At 40.8% G+C, this 19,474-nt stretch overlaps 2 protein-coding genes across 2 annotated transcripts in view; both read right to left on the reverse strand.

Moving 5' to 3' along the window:
• LOC127646496 (uracil nucleotide/cysteinyl leukotriene receptor-like) lies at positions 1–6,143 on the reverse strand. Its single transcript, XM_052130201.1, has 2 exons — positions 5,940–6,143; positions 1–2,588 (listed from the first exon to the last, which is right to left on the reverse strand). Exon 2 carries the CDS (start codon positions 2,584–2,586, stop codon positions 1,561–1,563), a length of 1,026 nt encoding a protein of 341 aa, XP_051986161.1. The 5' UTR covers positions 2,587–2,588; positions 5,940–6,143; the 3' UTR covers positions 1–1,560.
• Positions 6,144–12,332: 6,189 nt separating this feature from the next.
• Positions 12,333–19,474, reverse strand: part of LOC127646096 (unconventional myosin-VIIb-like) — a 40,326-nt gene continuing 33,184 nt past the window's right edge. Inside the window, exons 39-47 of the mRNA XM_052129555.1 lie at positions 18,466–18,571; positions 18,145–18,258; positions 17,908–17,995; positions 14,968–15,074; positions 14,497–14,682; positions 13,074–13,190; positions 12,902–12,985; positions 12,543–12,662; positions 12,333–12,422 (exon numbers count right to left, since the gene is read on the reverse strand). Of these exons, the coding sequence (XP_051985515.1) occupies positions 12,333–12,422; positions 12,543–12,662; positions 12,902–12,985; positions 13,074–13,190; positions 14,497–14,682; positions 14,968–15,074; positions 17,908–17,995; positions 18,145–18,258; positions 18,466–18,571 (1,012 nt within the window). The remainder of the gene's footprint in view (positions 12,423–12,542; positions 12,663–12,901; positions 12,986–13,073; positions 13,191–14,496; positions 14,683–14,967; positions 15,075–17,907; positions 17,996–18,144; positions 18,259–18,465; positions 18,572–19,474) is intronic.

The raw sequence follows: 19,474 nt of genomic DNA on the forward strand, positions 1-19,474 counted from the left end.
TGTACACACATTTACAAAGTGATTAACCTGAATGGATGTTGCACTTGAAATACAGAAAGCATTTAAAATAAGACAACAAAAAGGCTCAAAGTAAATAAATACAGTAGATATAGATGGGCTTAAAGTACTTAAAATGCACCACAAAAATGTTAGTAACATTTATTTGAACAAGTAAAAAAACATGTAAAAACTTTGCCTGTACCTTAATTAATAAGAGGTTCATTACACATATTATATTATTAATTTCACATATAGTGTGAAGTATACATCAAGATGGCTTAATAACAAGTGTAGCTGTCATGGAACGTAAAAATAATTATTAATTTCCACTCCTCACGGTTTTGGCACCCTTTCACGTGCTTTACCACAGTTTAACCTTTATTTTTTGTGTAGTGTAGTATTTACACAGAGTATTAAATGGCTCATTAGTCAGTTTCACACTGATGTTATTATAGCTGCTCAAGTGCTTATAACAAGTATGAGTCAAAGCATGTCATCAGTAAACAGGTATTATGCCTATAAAACACGTTTTTTTTTAAAAATTTAAGGCTCCGCACTCTCACATACACTTTTGTAGGGAATGTCAATGTATTTCGCCACCCATGATTGCTAAATTTGGCATTTGGCTGATACACTAACATGTCACTAGTACTGAAAGTTCAGTCACTTTAGTTTTTTCCCCCCGCCCAAGTTACTTTTACCTAAACATGCTCATATGACATGCTTTCAAAACATTTCACATTTTGTTTGAGTGAACTGTGCAGCTAAACACAGAAAGACCAATCTAATCGCAATGTAAATTCGCTAAAAGTACGTTGAAATTTCTACTTCTGAAATTGGTCTTTGCATACCGAAATTCGAACAACTGTCCTTAGTGGCCGAAGCAGGAAGTATTGTTGAACAGATGGGCACTGGTGAACTGCAGATTCCGGATGAAATGTCCACAGAGTGATGCCAAATCTAGTTACAACAATTTTTTGTTGTAAATTATGTAATAGAGTCAAAAGGAAGTCATATTATATTTACCCCCAATCTTCAACCCTTAACCTAACCTTCAGTGGAGTAAAAATGTCATTTTAAAGCGAAAATGCAACAACTGCTGTTTAAGCAAATGCGATTACTTAATGGTTTCCACAGTAATGCCAGAGATAAAGGAAAACGCATTTGAAATTATGTAAAAATGTCTGATTGGGGATGCCAGTAATTTTTTGTTATGGTGTCAATTTTATGGCACACAAACGTTCTGAAACAACATGTCGATTTCCTGATTGATCTTGTTGGCAATAGTGGCTCAACCAACGGTATGAGTTTGAGGCTTGACTATCTGTTTGTCCAACCATTGGAAGATTGGGTGTTTTCTGGAATCTGTTTTTTAACAGTGATTATTTTAGCAATTCTGTTTGGTGCTGCTAATGGCGCAGAAATTGCACACTTCAGCTTTAATTGACCACCAAACAAAGTGTTTATAATCAGGAAGTGTGAGCCGAATCACTTAAACGGATGGTAAGTAATCATACCACTGCAAAAGCAAAACCACCAATGTACCAATTACCCATTCTCTCAGACCTCAGACTTTGCACTCAGAGAGCTCTCATGAGTTCCTTTCAGATCTCCGCTATTTGCACTGGATCCCCCTGACTTCTCTCTGCAGAGAAGCCTGCGAACACTCCCCCTGAACTTCTCAGCAGCAAACAAGTAGACCAGGGGATCCAGAGCACCATTTAGGCAGGTTAGAGAAGAAGTAAGCCGGTTGGCCAGAGCAAGCCCTCTTTTTATTTGGCAGGACAGATCTGGGTGTCCATAACCCAGAATAAAAATTGCACGACTTAAGTGATAGGGCAAAAAGCACACTATGTAGATTAGCATGACCAAGCCGATCGTGCGGAGAGCTCGGAGTTTCAGAGCAGGTTCCAACCTTGAGCCCTTCCGCAGACTGTGCACTATTAGCAGATAGCAAGAGAGGGTGGCAAGGAAAGGGGGTGTAAACGCCACAATGAGGGAGACAAGAGCACGGCTTGAGGCCTTTTCTCTGTACAACTGCAAACATATAGTAGAGCCATTCACTTCTGCAGTCTGATGGGTGACCAGTAGGGGCGCCATAGACACCGTCACCAAAGCCCAAATTGCAATGCTGACTATGTGAGCATAGCGAGGGTGTCTAACCTTGAGGGAACACACAGCATGTACTACAGCAAGATATCTATCACCTGCAACACAGGCCAGAAAGTACAAACTAGCATACATGTTGACATAGAAGAGGAAGCCCGCGAGACGGCAGGGGATTTCACCAAATGGCCAGTGTCCACCAGTTAAATGATAAGTGGCCCTGAGGGGTAAGATGAAGACATAAGACAGGTCAGCTACAGCAAGATGGAGCAGGAAGACATTGGCTGGAGAAGAGGGGCCTCTCTGGCGAGTGAAGATCCACAGAGCGAGACTATTGCCATTCAGTGCCATGAGGAAAATGATGATGTAGTAGAATCCAAACACCATATTCTCCACTGTATTATCCACAGGTGGACAGCTCTCCATGGAATGATTGGACAGCACGGTGGGAAGCTCTGTCAGGGGGGACTCCATCTTCATTACTAAAAACAAAAGGGAAAGTCAAACCAATTTATACATTTTTACAATTTATTTTAAGTGACGTTAGGGTTATTTTGTTGTCTATTCCAGAGATACCTTGCAGCCTTTCAAAGAGACTTATCACTAGAAAACCAAATAAATAACCTCAGGCTATTATAACATAAAATGAAATAAACTGTAGGTTATTTTACATACACTGTCACCAAACCGTAATTGGACACATTTTTGGGACTTTTTCAAACAAAACATTTGTTAAAAAAAAAGTTTGTTATGTTTTAAATTAAACAATATAAAAATATGTAACGCCCTAAATTCAGATTAAAAAAATGTGTTTGGACACTTTCTGATTGCCATACTAAAGGGAACATGTGATGTGATAGACTGCACTGTGGTTAATCTGATACCTGTATAAATTTAAAGGGGACTTCATACATCTATTAAAAATCACCAATTGGTAAATATTAATCACAAAAAGTAAGTCAGTTCTTATAAAAGGTCTAGCATCATTTATTTCTGATGCCACTTGACTTGATATTTTGTTATTAATGTATTTTATAAGGGTAGTTCACCCAAAAATGAAAATTATTTTCCTTTGTGAAAGTGGAGATTTGGAGTAAAAAAAGACTTTGATCCTTTTCTCCCCCATGCTTATATCACTTCTGAAGACACAGATTTAGCCACTGGAGTCATAGATTACATTTATGTGTCCTTTATGTGATTTTTGGAGCCACAAAGGTCTGATCACCATTCACTTGCATTGTAAGGACCTACAGAGCTGAGATATTCTTCTAAAAATCTTAATTTGTGTTCGGTAGAATAAAAAAAGTCATACACATCAGTGATAGTATGAGAGTGAGTCAATGATTTTTGGGTGAACTATCCCTTTAAGTGTGACTAAAGTGTCCAAATACATTTGAGGGCTACTGTCTCATAGATTGCGTTGAAAAAATATCAACAAAGATTAAGTTCCTAACTGTTTTGGGAAAGTTTCTCATTGCCATAACATTCTCACGAAAACTGAATGAGGACACAGAAGAGATACATAAAGTAACAATTTATATTATGCCAGTAATAAATATTTTGCCCTTCTGCTTTGGGGAGTAAGGGAGGGAGTGTCTCAGCTCCTTAGAAATAAGATATTTATGTGTCTCAGGGGACTAAGCAGATGTCCCTGTGGAACAGTTGACTACACACTCATTGCACCTCCACACTCCATACATGCTGCACTTACAGTGGAGGGCTGCATGTAGGTGCTGGTCATCTGGGGGCCACACCTTTGTCATGGGACCCCAGATTCACTCCCTGCTATCTGCTTACCATCTGATCCAGCTGTCCTCATGGAATTCTGTTTTTTATCTTTGGCAGCCTGCCTAATATTCGATAAGCACATTCTGTATGGAAGAGGCATTCATTGAAACCCGCCAACCAAATAACAGTTGTTCTAATAATAATCAAGCCAAAGAGATTAATTGAAATAAAGACCATTTTAAGATAGATTGAAAGTAGACACAAAGTTTAGCTTTGCCTGCTATGTTGTACATTTACAATATTGTAAATAAAATTGTAAAATGTATTATAAATAAACATGTAAAAATGTAAAATACAGAGTCGTTGCAGAAAGGAGTAGTGATGTTTTTTGTTTTTTTGTGACATTGCTAAAGTTTCAATTAAAGTCAGGTTGGAAGTCAGGAATTGACTATATAAACATTGAAAACATTCAGTGGGAGGGTCTGAATTGAAGGAACACAAATATGTTTTACATTTCATTACCATACACCTTGCAATAATTAATCAATAATCAATAATTTTTAGCAGTTTGTGTTAAGCACCAATAGAGCTAAATAAAAATCTCTTCATGACTAAAATCTTACAAATCTCTGCCAACAAAATGTTTCCCAATGACCTCCCAGTAATGTGCTGGAATCATGGATAGACACATTATTAATATTTTCACAACATTACAAAGAAACAATGAAATGGGTGTGTACAAAGGAGTGTCTCAAGATCCTTTGGGGTTTTGCCATAGAAAAGTGCTGCAGTATTTGGAACAAAGGGGGAGGCAAATATCCAAGTCTCAGAACATGCTGAACCCCCTAGTAATTTAAACAGATAAAAGATAAAAGGAAACTAAAAAACTTACATAGAATGAAAACAAAAAGATGTTCAGAACTGCAGTTCCCTATAGAGACAAGGAATGGTGTGATTGTGTGGAGAAATCCAGATGTTGATAGATGACTCTAGTTCTTGGGTGTGTGGAATTAAACAGACTATGGGTATATTGTGTGGTCCAGGACAAAAATTTTTTTCAAAATATTAGAATTTCAAAAAACCTACAATCCAATAGCACTCCAAAAAATATTTTAGCCTATTTTCAAGATGTATCAATTTCAATTGTATAACAAATTTCCATCTAATTTAATTGCCTAATCTTTAACAAATTGAAATGTACAAAAGTTTCAAGTATTAGTTACATTTTCTTCAAGACTATTCAATTAAATTAGATGGAAATGTGTTATTCAATTGAAATGGATACATCTTAAAAATAGGCTAAAACATTTTTTTGAGTGAGCGCTAATACAAGTCTTTGTGTGGTTTTAGCTGCTAACGTCTTGGAAAGCATGCTACTAAATAGAAATCTTTGCAGAACAAGGCAGCTCCAATGACTGGCAATAATACAAAATCACTTTTGTATTAAAGAAATAAGTGGGGTCAAGCTGGGGTTGCGCTTTGACACTAATGCCTCTATACTAGCAGATCACACAAAAGAAGTATAATCACAGGCATGAGGTATTCTGCAGATTAACCAAAGCTGAACTGAGGCTCAGTGTGCATGAACATGCTTCCAGAGCACAAGTTCAAGCCAAGCCCTAATTTTTTGTCTCACACACAAGCACATGAAATGCGTCCTATTAGAGGTTTTAAATCTGATCCCAAGTATGACTTGCTCTTGTTTCACAGACATAAGCAAAGAAAATGTTGAACAACTTGTAGTTGCTAGGTAATCCAAACCTTCAGCTTTCTTGTTCAGTGCTAAAATGAGCTTCAAACACTTTATACCTTATACTTCAACCGAAAGCAACCTAATAATTATTTAATCGATAACCAAGTATAACCTAAAAATACCTTGAAATTAATCAAACTGGTTGCTCATGTCCTTATTAAGTGCAGACTTTAAAATAAAATCTAAAAAGTATATTTTGTTCATGTCATAAACTTTAACCCATGAAAACAAAATATAGGGTCAATCAGTAATATATAGAAACAAGTAAATAATTCTTAAGTAGATGAAAAACAATGCCAAATGAGCAACCTCAAGACAGCAGTCAATAAGAGAAAGTAAGGAAGTATATTACCAGAGTGTTGATCTTTCAACAGCCTGTGCAGCAGTAAAGGACAGTAGTAGAGCAGAGGAGATGGAGCTCTGCTGCTGGCGTGGCTTTATTACAGCTGGTTGAGGAGCAAGAGACTAACCAGTAGCTTCTGTTCAGGGGCAGAGTTTAATGGAGTTGAATCTCTACTCTCCCAGGCTGGGCTGTGGTAACTGTTGCTGGCATACCATGCTGTCTCTACACTTGAGTGTGTTTGATATATGATACAGTGACTTTTTTGTGTCTCCATCAAATTTGATCACAGAAACGTGGTTCCTGATGGGAAGGCTCAAATATGACCCCTGACCTCAGCCTTTCTTTGCAAAGCTATTTTCTTCTGAGGGCCACTTGTGTGCTCCACAATAAATTGAGTCAGAAGAAGCGGCACATTTTGATGGGGGGTAATAATGGCATGCCTGGCCGCAATGTGGATCTGTGTGTGGTGTCATGGCAACGGGGCTTAGTGGTCTGCTGCATGCCTTTAAGTTAAAAGCCCCCTTAAGCAAATCAATAAACAGCTGAAGATGAACTGAGCCTTTAAAGGGCCAGTTTATGAATAAAGAGAGAGATTATCTATTGTAGATCATCGAAAGCCAGATAGAGGAGGCCCCTTGGAATGAGTAAGAAGCAATTTGAGCAGAAAACACAAGGACGGGTGGGTCTGAGAAAAACAGACTGGGGTCCTTGTTCCTCGGGTCCCTGCTGTGGACTGTTGGGGCATCATACACTGGGGGGCAGAGGGCAGAAATAATTCCATCACGTGATCCTTTGACAGATGTGGAGAGGAGCCCCATTCGAGCAGCAAGAGTAATAATCTGTCTTTCATTCTGGAAGAGCACAGCTGTGTAGAATACACATCAACTATTTTTCTTCTGTCTGGGCCCGTCCTCAACGATATGCTAATATAGTTCACTTTACTGAATGAGCCCACTATCTAGTCCCCTCTATTCTACAAAAGTAGGGAAAATAATACAGTGCCAAGTCTTATATATATATATATATATGTCTCCAAGCCCCTTTATCTGCGGCCCCACCTTAATCAAGATTTTGTTGTCCTTCCCCTCTTGCCCCAAAGGTTGTATTAATAACATTGTTTTCATATTTGAGCTAACACAAACCAAACAGACATATCCCTCTCCCTCCATGGGAGAATTAGCATATCAAAATATCAAATGCAGGGAGTTCCCCATCTGTCACTCACTTCGACGTTGTGTCGAAGAAGCGACACTAGGGGTCTCTCTTGAGCACCGAATATACCTCTGATCTATGAAAAAAGGCCAATGAGAATTTGGCGGACAGAATTTGCATGTCCCGCCCCCGGACATACGGGTATACAGGCGGGGAAATGCGTCTGTTGCATTCAGAAATTTTCTTCGGAGCCGATGGTCGTGTATGCAGTGAGCTGCGATTCACACACCTGTTCCTCTTATCTCTGGTCGAATCTGCTGTTGGATCTATGGCGCACATCAGCGGCTTTCTCCTTCTCTGCACGGCAGTGCAGTTTGCCCCTGGGCGCTTTGACAGCGCAAACTTAAAAGAGTTATAAAATACTGATTTTCTCTAAAAGAGTATTTTCCTCTTAAAAGAACAATACACAGCGGCGTTGAACATCCTTTTCAGGACGTGTCTTTGTAAAGATGCCTTTCTGCCCCTGTGTAGTTCCTGGACGCTATAGAGTGCTCTCCCATTCAGACGGCCACAGTCGCTGTCTTGTGTGTCTGGGCTGCGATCACACCGAGGCAGCATTTGTAGATGGTTCATGTTCTCACTGCGAGAACATGACCATGGCAATGTTGGTGGCTTCTTCTACCGAAGAAATGCCACTCCAGTCCCCTCCGCATCGCTCCTTCTTCCCACGGGATTGAGGATGACACAGCTGGCAATGGAGGCGATCCGGGGATGGCCGCGGGCGCGGTTTTGCCTGGTACGTCCCCGCAAACCTCCCGCCCCCCGGCACGCTCGATGACTTCCATACGGGCTCAAGGCAACAGTGGCTCGCCTCACAGCCAGCCTGCCTATCCTTTTGAGCCCCCCGAGCTGGATGAGCTTGCTGCTGCATCAGAGAGCAGTCCGGCATCTGAAGTGGAGGACTCGTCTGGGCTGCCGCCTTCGGGGTTTCACTGGAACCCTCCGTCCTCCCCACAGCCGTCGCGGCTGGATTATTGGTTCCTGGGGTCTGCGCAATGGAAGTGCATGATGAGCTGATGACTGCATGGAGAGCACCCTTCTCTGCTTGTCACAAAGCCCCTCGCTCATCCACTCTCACTACCCTCGACGCCGGAGTGGCCCACGGGTACACGATGATTCCCCAGGTGAACAGGGTGGTTGCGATCCACCTATGCCCCGAGAACGCCGCCACCTGGTGGGGTCGCCCTGTGCTCCCTTCCCAGGCCTGTAGGACAACGTCATCATTGACCGCCAAAGCCTACAGCGCCACCGGACAGGCCACTTCCGCCCAGCATGCCATGGCTCTCCTGCAAGTCCACCAGGCCAAGGCACTTAAAGGCTTAAAGGGGGGCCCCCGCTCCCCTTCGCGGGCGTCCGCTTTTGGCACGGCGAACATGCCAAGTCCCTGCATGTGAAAATCGCGCTCATCGTACCCAAGAAAGGCGGTGGCTTACGACCGATCTTGGACTTGCGAGTTTTCAACCGGGCCTTACACAAACTCCCGTTCAAAATACTCACGCAGAAACATCATTTAACTTGCGTCCGGCATCTAGATTGGTTCGCAGTGGTAGCCCCGAAGGACGCGTACTTCCACGTCTCAATACTACCTCGAAATCGACCCTTTCTACGGTTCGCGTTTGACGGCCAGGCGTATCAGTACAAGGTACTCCCCTTCAGCATGTCCCTGTCCCCTCGCATCTTTAAGAAGGTCGCAGAGGCAGCCCTTGCCCCACTCAGAGAAACCGGCATTCGCATACTCAACTACCTCGACGACTGGCTCATCCTGGCCCACTCCCGAGAGTTACTATGCGCCCACAGGGACCAGGTGCTCAGACACCTCAGCCGTTTAGGGCTTCTGGTCTACTGGGAAAAGAGCAAGCTCACCCCGGTTCAGAGCATCTCTTTTCTCGGCATGGAGTTAGACTCAGTCTCAATGTCAGCGCGCCTCACCAACAAACGCACACAGTCAGTGCTGAAATGCATGCCACTTTCAGGCCAGGTCCAACGGTCCCTTTAAAACTATTCCTGAAGCTCCTAGGGCATATGGCACCCACCCGGGCTTGGTTCTCAGACCTCATAGTCCTCGCGACAGCCCCTCCCTAGCAAATTCCCCTGAGGAAAGACCTTCTTTCTCAGGGACGGGGCATGCTCTGGGATCCGCACCCAGACCTCTGGAACCTCCACGTCTGGCCCCTGGATGGGATGCAGAAATCTAGCTGATCTGCCACCTACAGACACGATCAACCAAACCAGAGCCCCTTCTACCAGGCAACTTTCCACCCTAAAGTGGTGCTTGTTCGCGAATTGGTGTTCTTCTCGGGGCAAAAACCCACAAAGTTGCGAAGTCAGGTCAGTGCTCTCATTTCTGCAGGAGAGGTTGGAGGGGAGGCTGTCCCCATCCACCTTGAAGGTTTATGTAGCTGCTATCGCAGCCCACCACGACGCAGTAAATGGCAAGTCTTTGGCTAAGCACGACTTGATTATCAGGTTCCTAAGAGGCGCCCGGAGGTTAAATCCCTGTCAGTCTCATCCAGTGTTTTCTCAGGTCTGAGCCGGTGGAACTCGGTACACGCTGACGGACTGACCGGGTGAATCGCTTGCACCTAGCACCTTTTCCCTCGGCTGAGGTAATACCGTGCGCTTTTTCTCCCAGGAGAGCCCACTCACTCGGCTCCCTGGATGACTCCTCCCTAGCCCTGTGGGTCCGCAATTCGACAGAGGAATTCACCGACCCAATCCACTGCGGGTACTCAAATCTACCCTGTACTGGAATAGGTGTTCCACAGGTTAGGGCTCCTACGTGGACATTCAGCCTGTGTGTATTTTCCGCAGTATGGTCTCCTTATGAGTGGACCCGCGTCTCCCTTGGGCAGTTCCCACTGCCCCCCAGTCGCCGTGTCTGTAGCAACTCCTCCCTCCGAAGAGGCGGGATCTACCACCGCGCCACTTCCCACATGTGACCTAAAAGCCCATGTGGTGTATTTTGCCACTTTTACCTCCCCCTCTCTGGGCGGGTGTGGTCTCTGCAATGTCCTTTCCCCCTGAAAAAATAGGGAACTGGGTAAGACCCCCTTCCCATGATGCGTGTAAGGGCCCCAGCCGTTTTGCTCTATGCGAGAAACATAGAGTGAAAAGAGGCCCGGTTACTCTCGGCCTGTTCCCAGGTTGTCAAGCCTCGCCTTGTTCCCCTGTTTAGGGTAACTATAAGGGTTCTGTCGACTTTATGGGGCATTGGGGAAGGGTACGTGCAGTCTGATACAGCTGGTCGTTTTGGCACGTCAAGTACCTGCCCGCTCCTGTGTCAGCAGTGCACGTACACGGCTCAGCACATGGCGTGATTTAAATTGGACCCCTAGTGTCGCTTCTTCGACACAACGTCAAAGTGAGCGACAGACGGGGAACGTCTAGGTTATGGATGTAACCTCTGTTCCCTGATGGAGGGAACGAGACATTGTGTCCTCCCGGCCACGTCGCTGAGCCGAGCTACTGTTGTGGCCGGACCATTTCCGGCTCCTCAGAAAAATCCTGAATGAAACAGACACATTTCCCCGCCTTTATACCCGTATGTCCGGGGGCGGGACATGCAAATTCTGTCCGCCAACTTCTCATTGGCCTTTTTTCATAGATCAGAGGTATATTCGGCACTCAAGAGAGACCCCTAGTGTGCTTCTTCGACACAATGTCTCGTTCCCTCCATCAGGGAACGGAGATTACATCTGTAACCTAGACGTTTTGTCTTATTAATTTATTAGACAATATTTAATGAGTAAAAAAATTAATAAAAAAACATGAAATACATCAATAGTATATTATTGTAGCATATTTCTATGATTATGACTGATTCATTTATAACATTAAACATAATTTAAAAGTGCACTTATACCATAAATAAATTAACTTTTGAAAAATATGATTCAAATCATGTAAACTCTCATAAGATTAACAGTGCTGTAAACAGGATTTGAAAATTAGTGAGGTTTGGCATGAAGTGACAAGAATTGTACCAATTTTACACCTACAAAAGCAATCCATTCTTTACACTACATATTAACTTATTATCTATTATTACATAAATAGAGACAGACATGTAGCTGTTTGCAAAATATTTTGTACTTGAGATTTAGGGATGTGAATGAGTAATCGACTAATCGAGTGATAGTTCTGCACCAGCTAGTTGACTATTAAAAACACTACTCGGAATATCGCAAATTGATTTTCCTTTGTGCATTTGCCTGCAGTGAGCAGTTTGGAGATCTCCAGGCTGCAGCAGTACCAACTTGGCTTACTAAATATCACTGTTAAAATTGTGTCCCCTGGGGAAGCTGTGGATGTGTGTCATCAAGGTTTTGGATCAGAGAAGGAACTATTTCTGGACAAGTGTGAAGTCAAGTGTGGCAATACTTGTTATATTTTCATATTATTTCTTATTGTATTATACTGTATTGATATTCGGTTCACGTTGGAGTCATGCAAACCAACAGATAAAAGACAGCTTTTGGTGGAAGAAAACGTGAAGCAGAATGAGAAATTCGGAAGCTTATCAGACAAGTATGTGTGTATGTTTATTAAATCTCTGAACACGGGCAGAGAGCATTCTATGAAAAGCCAACTTTTACAATTTATTTATTTATTTATTATAGAAATGTGACAGTCTTTACATAGACAGAGTTTATATATGTGCATTACCCTAATGCCATCAGTAATGGTTTCTATATAGGCCCTGGGTGAATGCAAATGTTTTTGCAGTTATTTTTAAATCTTTAAAAAAAAAAAAAATGTTGAGACCACATGACCACCAGCTAAAATTTACTGACTTTATCTCTGTAACCGCCTTATACTAGTGGACATTCTCTCTCAGAATAAATTAATCATGGATGACTATGTATTGTGCATTTATTCATTGGCATTGGTAACTGAAGACCTTAGCTTTTACATGATGCTGCATAAACACAACTAGTTGCTAGTATAAGTTCAAGACAACAGCCAACACAACATAAAACATTACTGAGTGCATCTTTAACCAGAAAACTTACATAAATTGTAATTACAGTCTTTTACAGGGAGCAGGGAGAAAGGGGTATGATTCTGTTCTTAAAAAAAATATTTTTTCCAAAAAGTTTCTCTTATTAGCTACAAAGTTTTTAGCACATTTGTGAGTGTATGGCATTAAATGAAAGACAGAGAAAACTCCTCATTGTTGATCTATTATCATTAGTCATAATGTTGATTTCTTCTTGGTCCTCTCCTGTCAATAAGATACATGTTGACATAAGAAGTCAGCAGGTCATCCATTTTATAGCCCTTAAAACAAAAGAAAAATATTTCCATTATTTTCAGAATATAAACATGTTAAAAGACTATAGCTGGAGAATAATAAACCTGTTTTCCTTGATATTAATTCTTATGAATTTAGTCACTTACCAGGGAGGTTTCACATAGGATTTTGTTCCCTTTCACAAGATTTCCAATAGTCATGTGGAAGTAAGTGCTTCCACTGCACCAGTTTGCAATCTTGTTATATGGATGCACTGCCAAGATGTCCTTGAAACCCAGTGGAATTCAATTAGTCATTAAGAAGAATTAGTAATTTCTAACAAAATAACTGAAACTAGTGACAGTGTAATGATACTGAATTTAAGCTCAAAATGTAATTTTTAAATTCAAGCTTATTGGAACACAGATCTGTAGTGTAAAATAATTTTTTCTGAGGGCAATTCACGTACTCAGAAGATAAAAAAAGAATACAATGCTCACTTAAAAGAGTTATCAATTGCTGATACCTTTGTTTTGGGGTGGATGATTGTGACGCCCTGTTTGCTGATAGCAATCCTCAATATGTCAGGAAAATTGGGCTCTGATGTTTGCTGTAATATCAGACATAATCTTACGCACAGGTTTTCAAGCAAGTAATATCAGCATAAGTGTCTGTGCAGTAGAGTCAAATGTCCTTACTTTCACATCAAAAAATGCGCAGCCAAATGTGGGCCATTTATAAACAATCTTTAAAAAGCCAACCATGGCCTGTTCCACTGTCATGCCGGCCTGTTTGTTGTACTCCGCAAAAATGTTCTGTTGATGAAAGTTTGTATACAAGAATCACTTGAGAGAAATAATATTACTGATATATACTGATGATTTTAAGTTCAGTCACGAAACTCTACAGGGCGCAGGCAGATAGGTCCTTTGACTTGAAATCTGTCAGCCAATTGACTCACACACTCAATGGTGCAAGCTAATAGGTCATTAACTTGTAATCTGTCAAACAATCATTTTGCATACTCCCTCTTTAATTGTCTTGCAAGTAAGCTGGTCTTACTGCTGTGCTCTATGAGAGTTCTCTCTCTGAAATCTTCCTCCTCCCCAGCACAACCTGTCTAGATCTACTTAGGGGACATTGTATGTATCTCTAATTATGCAGCAACATGTCTTACATGATGTTCTTAGCAGTAGCAAGTCTTAGTACTTGCTCTACAGCACTAGTGTAAGCAGATCTAGTTTGCCTAGACTAAGCCTACTCACTCATAGGGCTGGACATGAGAACTCGTGTACTCATAAATGACAGCAATGATCAATCATGAAAATGAAGATCAATCATGCGTGACATATTTCACTTAATTCGAAATTTTGTGACAACTAAACACAAACCTGTCAAAGAGGGGCCTTATTGTTTAAGAGTTATCTTACACATACATACATACATGCCTAGATATAGTGAATTTTCTTATTTAGCGACTTTTTGTGAAAAATTTAGACTTTCGAGATTGTTTCTGGAGATTTGCAGAGAGATGAGTTTGGCAACATTGCGCTCAACACTGGAGAAGCGCACACACACACACCAGGCAAGTTCTTCCTATCAAAAAGCTAGATGGAGCACAGCTGAATGGAACAGAACAAAGGGTCTTCAAAACTATTTTAAACTTAACATGCCATATTAAAAACACGAAGGTTATAGTGTCTCGTTCACCCAGCCTCAAAGAAACAGTGGTGCATGCTTATTAAGATAATTATGATAACTTGTAAGAAGAGCAGAGAGACACGATTTCTGAGCAGTTTTTCATTGAGCTGGCCAGCGAGTCTTAATATAATGACAAAATACGATGCATTATATATTGATTATACCATCTTTTGTACTTTTTGTAACAGATTATGTTTTAACAACATATAATAATGAATAGGCGAGGCACTGGAACAACGAGTACTTGAGCAGACAACCAAAATTTCCATCCCTACTAACTTGTCGTATACATTAAAATACTTCATAATTTTTTCCGATAGTTGTCATGACTGAAATGCATTAATTATTTACATACTCATATTGTATACTCATATTGGGATAAATAGCAATGCTTAGAGGAGCATTGTTCTGGAAACTGACCTTCTTCCATTCATCAGTAGACATAGCTTTAAGCTGGTCATTAGGAACCAGGTCTTTAAGCATCTTAGGAATCATGGGAAACTGAGTTTTATCATTGTCCACCTTCACTCTGAAGAGCAGAGCACCGAGCTGCACCATGTCTTCTTTCTTGCAGCGATGAAAGCCTCGCAGGTACTTGGGCAACTCCTAAATAGTGTGATAAATAAAATACCTCCAAAAAATCTTGTACGTTTATCAAGGCTTCAAGGCATTAAGGAACTGTTTTCTGTGAAACTTCTTTTAAACAATAAAATAGGTACTGTGAAATGTGCTCTACAAATAAAACTTGACATGAACTAAATGGAATATTAAATGTAGAATCGTCTCTAAGCTTTTAATTTTCAAAATATACTTCCACCAGTTTTCAGTTTGGTGTTTAAAATACACATAGATGACACTCAGTAAAACACTACAAGATTATTTGTACGGTACCTGTGGGTAATGAAAGATGAGATCAGCCTCCACATCTCTCCCAGGGCTAATGTTGAACCATAGTTTTCTCATAAAGAACACCATGTAAGAAACGTTCACTGGACCACCTACCATTTAAAGGGTATATCAGATGTTTTAAATTTCAATTAGATATTTTCTATTTGACTCAAACGTGATCTGTTCAAGCTAAGACGCACTTAAACTGATATAGACCAGAGGTGCCCAAACGTTTTCCTAGGGTGAAAAATCAAACTTGATTAAGGGCCGTGGGCCAAAAGAGGACATTGCATCTGTACTGTATTGCATAACAAACAGTGGATACACCCCCCCCAAATGACTCAAATGGGAGGCATTTTTTTTACATTAACAAAGGTATTTTTTTTTCTAGCATTACGACTCCGTCATCCCATTATATGACATATAATTCAGCTTAAACAATTCATTCAATTTCAATCTGCCATGTTTCAATAATTACAATTGCATGATCTCTACATTGCATAATGTGCATTGTTACTGATACAATTTTTCTTTCTCATTCACATGTTTCCAAATATTTTGGCTATTAAATTAATAGCCTACAAAACAAATGTACTGACCCAGAGGAGTAGATGACAGCATTTCTCCAGATTTGTAATGATGGGCTTATATATACACACACAACAGTTAGTTCTGGTCCTCAAATCTGATTGGACGAGAGATGTTCCATGAGCACTGATGGTGTGACAGCATCAGCACTCGGACGCTTCACTGTGTGAGTGTGTGTATCAATCCGCTTGTGTTCGTGCTGTTCATATGTGTTTGGAGTTACTGTCTTTATTTTTGAATTACATATGTTAGCCAGCAGGTGGTGGCAAAAGATAATTTTTGTGTGTAGTATGAGCCAGCTGGTGAGTGAATCCGTTAGTCATTGTTTACATAGAACAGTGCTCTGTGATCGCTTGAATTACCACAACATTACTTAAGCTAGGACATTGTTTAAAACGGCTTTAAATGAACAATTTCAGGATTAAGGCTCATCACAGCTGAGAGACACAACAGACTGTTTGATTACAGATCTCGAGGTACTTACCGAGTTTCCACATTGGATACACTCTGTTTAAAATGGCGGAGGACATCGCTGTTTCTATTGTGAATGACTCTTGCGCGGCTACCGCGAAATAGAGAGAAATACCCCCGCTTGGATGCTATTTTTCCACTGAGAAAGCTGACCTTCAGAACGCTGAGAGCATCTTTGCTTGGGAGTGGCAACAGGTGAACACACATGCTCCATCTCTCTCTCTCTCTCTCTCTCTACACACACACACACACACACACACACACACACACACACACACACACACACACACACACACACACACACACACAGACAAAGACACATAGACACGCACACACCCATCAATCCATCCTTGTTTATCCAATGACTTGTTAGAAACAGCACAGGCCGTGATGCTATTTCTGAAGTGAACTTTTTGAATTACTAATGGAGGCTTGGACACATAATTTGTTTTGAACCAGCAACGGCAGATTCTGATCCATAGCGTTCCATGCACAAATGCGTTTTTATGACCTTGGTTTTTCCTATTTTTTATTTTATTTACTTGTTTATTGAACTGTTGTATATAAGCAATATCACACTCGCATTCATGCTGCCCTACATCAGCACTGCTGTGTTTACCTCATGCCTGCGGCCAAATCACAGCAGCGCTGATGTAGGGCCATATCGCACTCTTGCTTGTGATATTGCTTAAATATACGTATATATAATTTTTTTTAGCAATTCCTTAGCAACTCCAAGTCAATTTAATAAAACAATGAACATTAGACAGAGATATGATTCATAAAATTAGAGTAGTTAATGTTCTGTAAAATTATTATCGTATCCTTAATAACGCTTTATTTAACACATCCAGATATTATTATTGTTAATATTATGATTAAATACATTGGAGCATTTGATAATTTTAGAGCGTGAGCACGACATCGAACTGATGCTGAGTGTTAGAATCAGAGTGCCCATGTGTGCTCGTTTATGGTGCAAGCATCTGCCAATGACTCGGCACCACAACGGACGGCACGAAGCAAATATTGTTAAGCAAAAATTCAAATGAAGAACGCAATGGATATATTAATTTGGAACTATATCAGTTTGCAGGGGTTTTTATTTTTTTTTTGTCCAGAGCCTCCATTAATTTCCGACCCTGAATCGAACGAGAGCTTTTACTGTTTCTGCCTTTCTTGCGAATGTGCTACATTATGAATAATAAAGGAGCGCCAGGATATGAAAGGAGCACGCGCTTGCATGTTGATTATAAAAAGGAACTATATAGTTTTATCGCATCGCTCGTGGAGATGTGGTATAATGCCTTTTGCGTGTCGAATTAACAGGTTTAGAAAGTTTTATACATCTGTAACAACTTCAATTCAGTAACTACAAAGCACTTCCTCACGGCGCGAGCTTACACTTCTGACACTGCTGACAGCTGCACGAGAAAGAGAAAGAAAGAGGGGATTTACTCGCGCAGCTTCTGGAATTACAGTTTGATACAAAAACATGTTTATTTGATTTGTTAATCTGCATCTATTGGTTTACTAATTCACAGCAGCACTGTAAAGTGAATAAAAGTGTGCGGGAATTTCCCGCAATTTGAATGTGGAAATTGCGGGAATTATTAAAATGATGTGTAATACCTGCAATCCCGCGACAAATTTCAGGCTCTGCAAACTGTATTATATTAAAATATTAAAGTTGCCCTTGTTCTCCTCCTTTATGATTTCATTATACAAAAAAATAAAATAATAATAATAATAATAAAAAAAACATTACTCTAAATTAATGCAATGAAAGCTTTTTTCCCCCTCAATTGTTTTCCACTCTTGTCATTTATGTCAAGGTGGGCCAACTTTGGGGCCCAAGTTTGGGCATCTCTGATATAGACTCACTCTGATTTACTCTCTTTGCTCTCTTAGACCAATCAGTAATCTGTCTCAGGCTGTCAAAGAAGTAGTCAGTTTCATTCAAACTCAGAACCTGAAAGGGAGAGAATATCAGGCAGTTAACATGCAGACAAAAGCATGTACTTTTTACACATGGAAAAGGTGCGTGATGTTGCAGTATATTATTAAAGAAACAAGGATATTGTGCTGTTGGTCACAAACCATGGTAGCCTTGGTACAAACCTTATCTGGAGTTTTCACAAAGAGGCTGAAACCGTCAGCTGAGACTAACATGAGTTTCTTGGCAATGGTCTGAACCAGGTCTTTTATCTTGGTGTTGGTTGCCACCTCAAAAATCTGTCCAGGGAGAGAAAAAGAGGTTTAGGGACACACGATTGATTATGTCATGAATAAAATTCATGACTTGCATTGGGGATAAATGTTGATAAATCTGCTGCAATCAGTTTGCCTGCAGTTATGACTGCAAAAATAAATGCCAGCACAGTACAAAAACAATTGTGGTGTGATGCAATACGTGATACTGCATTCTAGTCTGTCAGTTACCTCTTGAGTGTCATTAGGGAAGAAAATTTTGTGGAAGATCTGGGTGCTGTTCTGTTGAATGGCATCTACTTCTACATGGTGAGGTGGAAGCTTCCTAGGTTCCATTCTAACACAGAAAAACAGAGACAAATTTCATCATATACATACTCAAACATATGGATCCTATATATAAATATGATTGTACAATGCAATTCACATTATCTGTGACAGCTTTTAAATGAGGTTAACAATAGAGCTATATTAGTGTTTATCAAATGTGAAAGTCTTTGAAGCAGTAACAGATTAAGCCACTGTAAATTCTGTACTATCCTATCCCTCAGCACTGACACTTTCCTGGCATTTGCTCGAGTCTGGCAAAGGCTAGCAAATGAATAAAAGTAGAGGTGTTGCTGTACTAACAGACACACAGTGCCTTACTTTAAAGCACTGACATGCACAGAACAGGGGCAGGAGGGGTGCAAGCCCGTCCCTCTGCCACTTTCGTTCACAAATCTAAAGGAGCCCTTTCGGTCATCCAGAAAAAGGGGAGAAATGTTAATAGTTAAATTAAAATAGATAAATAAAACAAAATTAAAATTTCGTCATAATCTCACAATAACAGTAATAGTGTGTTATTATGAAATTTCTTTGTAAATCGCGGGCGTATTTAAGAAAATTAAGCGGAGGTGCCTTTAAGAGCGTGTGCTACAGCAGATTGGGGCGGATTCCAAGTGATGATCGCAAGTGATCATCCCTATGCCCTATACTCGCTCCGTACTGCAGAGCCCTTGAAGTTGGTACTCTGAAGGAAACATGGCATTACTGTATGAATGTACCCTTCACTAACAGTCTTGTGGAACGAGCATTCGTGCCATTACCTCAGACGAGTATAGCTGCGTTCACACTGCCATCGACATGCAGCGACAAAACAACCTCATCTCATTCATTTTCAATGAGAGCTGCCGACATCTGGCAACAAGAGCGAAGGCGACCATTGGCTAAGGATGTGGGCGTGGTCAGCGACGTGACA

Source organism: Xyrauchen texanus, chromosome 7 (assembly GCF_025860055.1).
Source record: "Xyrauchen texanus isolate HMW12.3.18 chromosome 7, RBS_HiC_50CHRs, whole genome shotgun sequence".
NCBI lineage: Eukaryota > Metazoa > Chordata > Actinopteri > Cypriniformes > Catostomidae > Xyrauchen > Xyrauchen texanus.